General features: G+C 42.9%; 1 protein-coding gene across 1 annotated transcript in view; it reads left to right on the top strand.

The window, feature by feature from the left end:
• LOC105529246 (retinitis pigmentosa 9 protein-like) overlaps positions 1-6,854 on the top strand; it is a 39,802-nt gene extending 32,948 nt beyond the window's left edge. Inside the window, 3 exon segments of the mRNA XM_011966348.1 lie at positions 1,970-2,061; positions 5,303-5,364; positions 6,120-6,854. Coding sequence (XP_011821738.1) covers positions 1,970-2,061; positions 5,303-5,364; positions 6,120-6,318 — 353 coding nt within the window. The 3' untranslated portion in view covers positions 6,319-6,854.
• Positions 6,855-9,631: the final 2,777 nt, after the last annotated feature.

Genomic DNA, 9,631 nt, shown 5'->3' with positions numbered 1-9,631 from the left:
CTGCACCTGGCTAATTTTTTTTTTATTTTTAGTTGAGACGGGGTTTCACCGTGTTAGCCAGGATGGTCTCGATCTCCTGACCTCGTGATCCGCCCGTCTCAGCCTCCCAAAGTGCTAGGATTACAGGCTTGAGCCACTGCGCCCGGCCCTATACCCTGCTTTTCTAACAACCTTCCTCATATTGTTGAATTTGCTGGTCCACGGACCACACTTTGAATAGCTGGGATCATCTTTCCATAATAAAAGGATTTTGAGCGGAAATGGTATCTTCTGGATATCTATACATCAATCCTTGTTCCATGGCATTTCACATCCTTTCAGCTTTGCCATAAAGGCAGATATTAGTTTGAAAGAGTATAGTCTTTTTTCCCCAAAGTTTAAATGGTGAGGGAGATAAGGATAGGCATAGCTCACAGGCTATCAATAGAAATCCACAAACTTAGGCCTGACACGGTGGCTCACACCTGTAATCCCAGCACTTTGGAAGCCTGAGGCGGACTGATCACAAAGTCAGGGGTTCGAGACCAGCCTGGCCAACATGACGAAACCCTGTCTCCACCAAAAATATAAAAAATTAGCCGGGTGTGGTGGCATGCATCTATAATCCCAGCTACTCAGGAGGCTGAGGCAGGAGAATTGCTTGAACCCAGGAGGCGGAGGTTGCAGTGAGCCGCGATCGCGCCACTACACTCCAGCCTGGGCAACAGAGCAAGACTCTGTCTCAAAAAAATTAAAAAAAAGAGAAGAAAATCCACAAACTTTATTTTTTTTTCAGTGGTTTCCTACATTCAATCCTCAAATAAAAATAAAAAGGGAAAAACTTTTCTTGCCCTGTCACTGCGTGTGTTCTGTAGTTGCCAGCATAGAGCAAAACTTGGCTGAACTTACTTAAATCCCTCTTCATGCTTCCTGACCAACTTGCTTAGAATTGCGGAATACTCAAACACAGGGTCTCATTCACCATTCCCATACGATGTCCTGATTTATACCACATCCAGTTGGTGCTGAGAGAATATGAACAGGTGAGAGAAGTAACAAGGATCTCATCCATTCTTGCTTTGCTCACCACTTCCTTTTTCTCAGATGTCAATGCCTGATGCCAGGTCCACTCATTGAAATTCCATAAAGACTGGAATTTGTTGCCTTGGAGCATGTATATACATTCTCTTGTTATTATCCTTCCAGTTCCTCATCAGGACCTTCTGTTGCTTCTAATAGTTAACCTCTTTAAATAGGACAGTTTCCCTCTTCTGCAAGTAAAGTTGCAGTAGGGTTCTGATGACATTAACATTTTAAGAGAACTTGTGATTTTGTTTACTTAAAAGTTAGGGCTGTGAACAGAGGTCGACTCAACCTGAGAAAGAAGCTGCCTTAGCCTTCCCAAGTAGCTGGGATTACAGGCATGGACCACTATGCCTGGCTAATTTTGTATTTTTAGTAGAGACAGGGTTTCTACATGTTGGTCAGTCTAGTGACTAAATTTATAAATGAGATTCAGAGCCACTTGATTAATAGAAGATATATACTTTGAAAAATACAGTGAGACACACTGAAAAAAAATTCACCTTTTGCAGTACTTTTCATTGGATTGCTTCATAATTTCTTGGTGTTGGAAAATTAATTCCTAAAGCAACAAGATTAAAGGATGCTTGGGTAAGCAATTAGTTTACCTGTCTTTTCTGGGACCTTACATGGTTCATCCATGATTGCATTTTCTTTTAGAATTGGAGTTTAATGAATAAAAACTTTAATATAATCTATAAGCAATTAGTTTACCTGTCTCAAAAAACTATAAGCAATTAGTTTACCTGTCTTTTCTGGGACCTTACACGGTTCATCCATGATTGCATTTTCTTTTAGAATTGGAGTTTAATGAATAAAAACTTTAATATAATCTACTGCTTCTTTATCTCACTTAGGTGAAACACTCTTATCTTGCAGAAATATTTCCCCTTTGCTTGGCTTTTAGGTTGACATTGCAAACGGTATGGTCACCAAACAGGCTACAAAGAATGCCCTTTCTTTATCAAAGACAACCAAAAGTTAGAACAGTTCAGAGTAGTAAGTAAAACCATACAATGTCATTTTACCTTAATCAGAGATGGTGAATCTTAATTAATCCGATAGTCACCAGCGAACTGAATGTTCACATAAAGTACATTCCCAGAAGCCTTTTGGCCAAGATATCTGCTGTTAACCATTTGTGAGACAAATTTAGCTCTTCAAGAAAAAACTAACATTTATAAAAGTGTTCTTTGCTTATACATTGGGTCAGTGATTCTTTTTCTGAAGAAGACTTTGTTCCCTATTCAACTCCCCTTTTTAACATTTATTATATAAAAAGTCATGTCTCATAACTAAAATCAGAGTTTTAGTTTCCCAGACTTTTTTTTTTTTTTTTTTGAGATGGAGTCTCGCTCTGTCACCCAGGCGGCTGGAGTGCAGTGGCGCGATCTCGGCTCACTGCAAGCTCCGCCTCCCAGGTTCATGCCATTCTCCTGCCTCAGCCTCCCAAGTAGCTGGGACTACAGGCACCCACCACCGCGCCTGGCTAATTTTTTGTATTTTTAGTAGAGGCGGGTTTCACCATGGTCTCGATCTCCTGACCCCGTGATGCACCGCCTTGGCCTCCCAAAGTGCTGGGATTACAGGCGTGAGCCTCTGCGCCCGGCCTAGTTTCTCAGCCTTTAAAGAGTAGATGTCTGTCTATTACAAGCTAGAATTGTGTATATTTCCTCTTAAATGACAGACAGATCTATCATTAGCATGATCTATCAATCATTCCCCACTTTATCATAGAGTCACCTCCCAGAGCTGTTAATTCACTGTTCAGTAACCACTTCTGCCAAGTGAAATATGCTGCCTTGTGGATCGACTGGAGTGATCAGCATACAGTTGTCCCTTGGTATCCATGGGGAATTGGATCCCAGTATCCCCTGGGATACCAAAATCCGCAGGTGCTCAAAGTCCCTCAAATAAAATGGTATAGGCTGGGTGCAGTGGCTCACGCCTGTAATTCCAGCAGTTTGGGAGGCCTAGGCAGGTGGATCACCTGAGGTCAGGAGTTTGAGACTAGCTTGACCAACATGGTGAAACCCCAGCTCTACTAAATATACAAAATTAGGCTGGGCACAGTGGCTTACACCTGTAATGTTAGCACTTTGGGAGTCTGAGGTGGGCAGATCACCTGAGGTCAGGAGTTCAAGACAGCCTAGCCAACACAGTGAAACCCTGTCTCTACTGAAAATACCAAAATTAGCTGGGTGGGGTGGTGGGCACCTGTAATCCCAGCTACTTGGATGACTGAGGCAGGAGAATCGCTTGAATCTAGGAGGTGGAGGTTGCAGTGAGCTGAGATCACCCCACTGCACTGCAGCCTAGGCGACAGAGTATGACTCTGTCTCAAAAAAATAAAAATACAAAAATCAGCCAGGCATGGTAGCACATGCCTGCCATCCCAGCTACTTGGGAGGCTGAGGCATGAGAATCACTTGAACATGGGAGGCAGAGGTTGCAGTGAGCCAAGATCATGCCACTGTACTCCAGCCTGGGTGTCAGAGTGAGATTTTGTCAAATAAGATAAATAAAATAGCATATAAGCTGTGCACACATTCCTGTATACTTTAATCATCTCTAGAGTACCTATAATACTGAGTAAATTGTTGTTACACTGTATTGCTTAAGGAATAATGACAAGAAAAAAAGAGTCTGAACATGTGCAGTACAGACAAAACCGTCCTTTTTTTTTTTTTTTCCAAATATTTTCGATCCTTGGTTGAATCTGTGGACGTGTAACTCTTCAGGATACAAGGGCCAGCTATATATGAAACTGAAGTCAACAGACGTTCTTTTAACATTTTAAGGCATTTAAAGTTTTGTGTTTTTGTCTTAATCTGAAAAATAATTATTCTAGATCAAACACTTTTAGGTGAAATGTCAGTTTTTACAGATAGTATAAAACAAAGCTTGTTGATAAATCTAAAAAATTTAGCATAGTTCTTTTTGACTCAGAAATTCAACTTCTAAGAATTTACCCTAAGGATGTAACAGAACATCAGTTTATACAACTCTATAAGCATAATGTTCATAATTGTGAATTTTTTTATTTTTTTTAATTTTATTTTTTGAAACAGGGTTTTGCTCTTGCTGCCTGGGCTAGAGTGCAGTGGTGCGATCTTGGCTCACTGCAACCTCTGCCTTTCGGTTTCAAGCAATTCTCCTGCCTCAGCCTCCCAAGTAGCTGGGATTACAGGTGCCTGCCACCACACCCAGCTAATTTTTGTATTTTTAGTAGAGATGGGGTTTCACCATGTTGGTCAGGCTGGTCTCGAACCGCTGACCTCGTGATCCACCCGCCTCGGTCTCCCAAAGTGCTGGGATTACAGGCATGAGCCACTGATCCCCACCCATAATTGTGAATTTTAAGTCATTTTTCAATTATAGAATATAAGAATACAGTTTATTTGCCTTATTAAGCAAAATGAAGACCTCATAGTAAGGCTTTTACCACCAAGTCCAATCTTGACTTCCTCCTGAGAGTGGCTTTGCAGCAAATAGCTTGATGTGTATATTTCCAGACTTCTTTGGGATATGTTTTTTTTTTTGAGACGGAGTCTTCCTCTGTCACCCAGGCTGGAGTTCAGAGGCGCGATCTTGGCTCACTGAAACCTCTGCCTCCCGGGTTCACACCATTCTCCTGCCTTAGTCTCCCGAGTAGCTGGGACTACAGTCGCCGGGCACCACGCCCAGCTAATTTTTTGTATTTTTAGTAGAGACAGGGTTTCACCATGTTAGCCAGGATGGTGTCTCGATCTCCTGACCTCGTGATCCACCTCCCTCGGTCTCCCAAAGTGCTGGGATTACAGGTGTGAGCCACTGTGCCTGACCTGTAACGTGTATTTTTGAGTACTTATAAATGATCATTCCTATGTATCATTGAGCAACTCCTTTGTTTTGCTTAATACTAACTTTTGGTCATCTAACCCAATAGAACAAAGAGAATTACCTCAGTATTTCTAAACTTGAGTACTGTTTTATAGTGTGACTCTTCCAGTTTATGCAGTTATTTCCTCATGAAGAATATTATTTCGTGTATTTTCTCATTAGGAAATCCTTTTTATAGCCTTAGCGAGTTATCAATAATGCGACCCTTAAAAGGATTGAAAGATGTTGAGCATACAGCTACATCAAACAGTAAAAAAAGAAAAAAAAAAAAACTGTTTTCTGTAACATAGGGGTTTCATTTTATTTAACTTATGGCCCATGAAGCCTAACCAAACCTTAACTTTCTCTGTCCCTAAAGGCACATGAGGATTTCATGTATGACATCATACAAGACAATAAACAATATGAAAAGGATGTAAGGTGAGATTGTCCTGTTGATGATATCTACTTAGAAGTTTTAAATTCTACAAAGTTGGAAAAAAAACATTCTAGCACTAGGAGAGTGATATAGTAAACATGGTACTTCATTTGTGAAATGTTTATTGGGTAGGAGTCATGGCTGACAAGACCAGTGTTGGGGAATGAGCAGGCCAGCCTCTTCCTACTTGGGTTGGCTTAAAGCTGTAGGCTTGGTCCAGCTCTCTGACCACTGCGGTTGATATTAGCAACCCCTGTTGTGCTGTCTACTGGCATGGTACAATTGGTACTTTCATGTAATTCAGTTTATCTCCTCCAGCATCTTTAAGGATCTGAGCTTTTGTTAAAAATTATACCTAGACAGGATTAGAGAGTGAAAAATTGGGAGAGTTTGTTTTCTCAAACTGGTTACATTAAATTATGATTGTCGAGGATGTAGATTATCTATTAGGAAACTGAGCAGTTGGGGGAATGGTTTATTAAAGTGTGTGTCTGTTAGAAATTGTAATTGTAAGTACTGTGGAAACCTACAGAAACGACTAGGACAAGGAAAAGAATACAAAAATGGCTTGTACACCGGTTACAGTCACATAAAAATAAGCATTCAGGTAGAGAAGAATGTAGAAAACAGGTAAAAATAATTACTGTCTTTGTGATGTGGTTATTCATGTTCCTTCCATACTGCTTTTGAATGACATACTTAAGAAACTTTTCAATTAAAGCAAAAACTCACTGTTTGATCAATCTTGAATGTTTAGGATACAGCAGTTAAAACAGTTACTGGAGGATTCTACCTCAGATGAAGATGGGAGCAGCTCCAGTTCCTCTGAAGGTAAAGAGAAACACAAGCAAAAGAAGAGGAAAGAAAAGCATAAGAAAAGGAAGAAAGAAAAGAAAAAGAAGAAAAAACGGAAGCACAAATCTTCCAAGTCAAATGAGAGTTCCGACTCAGAGTGACAAGGATGTGACTTGTTCAACGTTCTCTTCTCAAGAATCAAACACTGTGGCCAAGGAACAGAGGAAGATGCAGTCAGAGAAAGTAGTAGGATAGAGACACTGAGACAGGAGGATACGTGGGTCACAGCAGTGAGCTCCCACCCGCCTTCCAGTGAAGATGTGACCCCCGGAGAGGGAGTGTCTCCTTCCAGGTGCTAGCTCTGGACAGCCGCTGATTTTAGGACAGTTTCTTCGGTGTTGTCCTCCCTGCTGGTCCTATGAGTTTACGATTCCTTTGAAATACCTCCCATAGGGTGGCAGGACTGGGAGAATCTTTGAGGCATTTCTTCCAGGCCCTCCCACAGCTTGTGCCCTCCATAGTGTGGAATTGAACACCTGGCCTCATGTGATCCTTCCACCTTGGCCTCCCAAAGCATTGGGATAACAGGTGAGAGCCACTGCTTGGCTAAAAGTGTACATTTATATTCATCTGACATGATTTATTGATTTGGGGGCTAAGGAGTTCTTAAAATAACAATAAAAAATCTTGTCTGGCTAGCATTCTACTTAACTTGCTTTCTACTGCCAGAGTCCCATGATTTTCACAGAGTGACTCAGAAAAGGTTTAGGAATATAGGGGAATTTCTATACTAGGTCAGGTATCCACATCCCAAAATCCATCCCTTCCTTTCTTCCTTTTCCTGTTGCCTGACCACAGCCCATCTGTGCTCTTGTAGCTGAGACTAGGCCACAGTAGAGGCATCTCAGGAGGCCAGGGTGTGTCTGCAGCTGGAGGAGAGGAAGTCTGTCCTTTGCTGAGCCAAAGTGAAGCTGGATCTTGCTCATAGGCAAGTGTGTTCCTCTGTGGCCAACACTGGACTCTTGCTGCTTTAGGCACTCAGTCAGGGTCCCAGAAACTCACTCCCATTTTCTGCCACTTTTCATGGAGTTTAGATTGCACCTCTTTAAGGAACAGCCAAGCCAGGCCTAGACTGACCCTTCTTCAAGTCTCATCAGTCAGTGCTCCTGTTCATGGCCTTGGAATACCACCTCAGGAAAACAATTGGTTGAGATTGGAATGGCCAGGACTTGTTATTTCTGAAAACTGTAAGGCCAGTGGATTCAGCCTTGCCTTACACTTATCCTTGTCATCATTCCTCAGCACGCAGAACACAGGCCATCTGTCCTCTGCCATATGCTCAGCATTTCCCACCCAGGTACAGCCGGTCCTCTTCTTCCAGGAATTGGCTACTGTCCCTCCACAATCCCATTCATGATAAAAGCATTCTTACACAACATGAGAGATGCTGCATCAATGATTCTCAAACCTCCAAGACATCCAAATCAGTAGCGTGCTTACGATGCAGATTCCTGTGCTCGACTCACAAACTTCCAGAATTTTCCATCCCCTAGGTCTGAGGTGAACCTGGGAATCTGCCTTGCTAACAAGTGATGCTGATACTGTGGATTTGGGGACCCCACTTGGAGAACCTGTGCTCTAGATCTCTACCCTCTTACTGAAGCCTTCTTCCACTTCCTGCTTTAACTGGAATCCAGCCGTCCACTCCTGCAGCCCTTGCAAGGGAATTGTCCCTTTCCCCTCACTCTGTTTTTTTCTTCTCTGTTTCTAGCCTAGATTCCAAGGAACATCACTTTGGCCTGTCATCTCCCCTGATCTGTGATGCTTTTGTCCAAGCTTTCCTCAAAGAAGCGTCAATCAAAATCTTCCGCTTTGCTCCCATAGACAGACTACAGAGGAGAAATCCCAGAGCCCCTACAAATCCATCTCCATACTCAAATGAGAACTGAGCTCAAAAAGCTCACTAGCAAACCAAAAGTGTGCTTGTCACCCACTTAAACTTTCTTTTTCAGACATCTCTTTCAGGTATACATTTTCCATTTCTATCCAGGGAGACAAAATAAGCCCTCAAACCTCCCTTCACTAAGGCGTCATATAATGAATGTCAGACATCCTACTGATATGGTTTGGATGTTTGTCCCCTCCAAATCTCTTGACGAAATGTAATCCCCAGTGTTGGAGATAAGGCCTGGTGGGAGGTGTCTGGATCATGGGGGTGGATCCCTCATGAATGGGTTAGTGCCATCCCCTTGGTGATGAGTCAGTTCATACCAGATCTAGTTGCTTAAGTGTGAGTGGCACCCCTCCCTCCCTCTTTTGCTCTGACTGTTGCTGTTACTGTGTGATATGCTGGCTTCCTCCTTGCCTTCCACCGTGACTGTAAACTTCTTGAGGCCTCACCAGAAAAATATTCCAGCACCACACTTCTTGTACTGTTTGCAGAACCTTGAGCCAAGCAAGTGTCTTTTCTTTTTAAATTACCCAGGCTAAAATGGCATCATGATTTCTCCCACTAATCTTCAGGACTGTTAATAGGATGCATTTTACTCCTGTGACTAGATTGTGTTACCAGTACAAGGAAAGGGGGACCATCTGGGTGTTCCTAATCAAATAATGAGAACCCTTTGGAACTCGAGTTGTCCCTGGCTGATAACCAAAGAGAAGGTCAGAGAATCCAAGCCTGTGAAAGATTCCACACACCATTACTGGTTTTAGAGTTGAAGGGGCCACATGGTGAGGGATGCAGCAAACTCTCATCAAAGATTCCTGACTCACAGCCAGCAAGGAAATGGAGCTGTCAGTCCTACAGCTGAAAATATCTGAATTCTGCCACCCTCAATGATTCTGGATGCATATTCTTCCCCAGAGCCTCCAGATGGAAGCCCACCTCTGCCGACACCTTGGGTTGGGGCTTGTGAGATGCAAGGTCGAGAGCCCAGTTGAGCCTGCTCAGGCTTCTGACCTACACCACCATGAGGTAATCAATGGTGGTGGTTTTGAGCTTTTACGTTTGGAGAAAGTGTTAATGCAGCAACAAACTGATCCAGAAGTTTAATGAGCTTTCTCTCCTCCTCACAGGCCAGTCCATCACCTGTGCTCTGGAGCCCACCATCAGCCAGCAGTAGGGGGCAGTGACTGGAGCACTGGCCCTGCATCCAGACAGCCTGGCTTTGAATCCCAGCTTGCTAGCTGTGGAGTTGCTCCACCTCTCTGTGCCTCCAAGTCCTTGACTAATCATATCTACCTCCTAGACTTCTAGTAAGAATGAGGGGACTTGATATGCGTAAAGCATTTAGAGCAGGGTGTGGCACATCTCAACACTCAGCCGGAGTGTTACCTGCTCCTGATGCTATTGCTGTCACCATCATCTAATCCTCAGGGAGCTTCCTCCTCCTCTATCCCATGTCATTCACATCTTCAAACTCTTCCTTTCTATTGTGAGGTTGCCCCAGTGTTTAAAAATTGTTTTAGGCC

The sequence above is a fragment of the Mandrillus leucophaeus genome, unplaced genomic scaffold, assembly GCF_000951045.1.
Source record: "Mandrillus leucophaeus isolate KB7577 unplaced genomic scaffold, Mleu.le_1.0 Scaffold757, whole genome shotgun sequence".
Lineage (NCBI taxonomy): Eukaryota > Metazoa > Chordata > Mammalia > Primates > Cercopithecidae > Mandrillus > Mandrillus leucophaeus.
The sequence above is the reverse complement of the archived record's forward strand: the minus strand, read 5'-3'. Positions and strand labels throughout refer to the sequence as shown.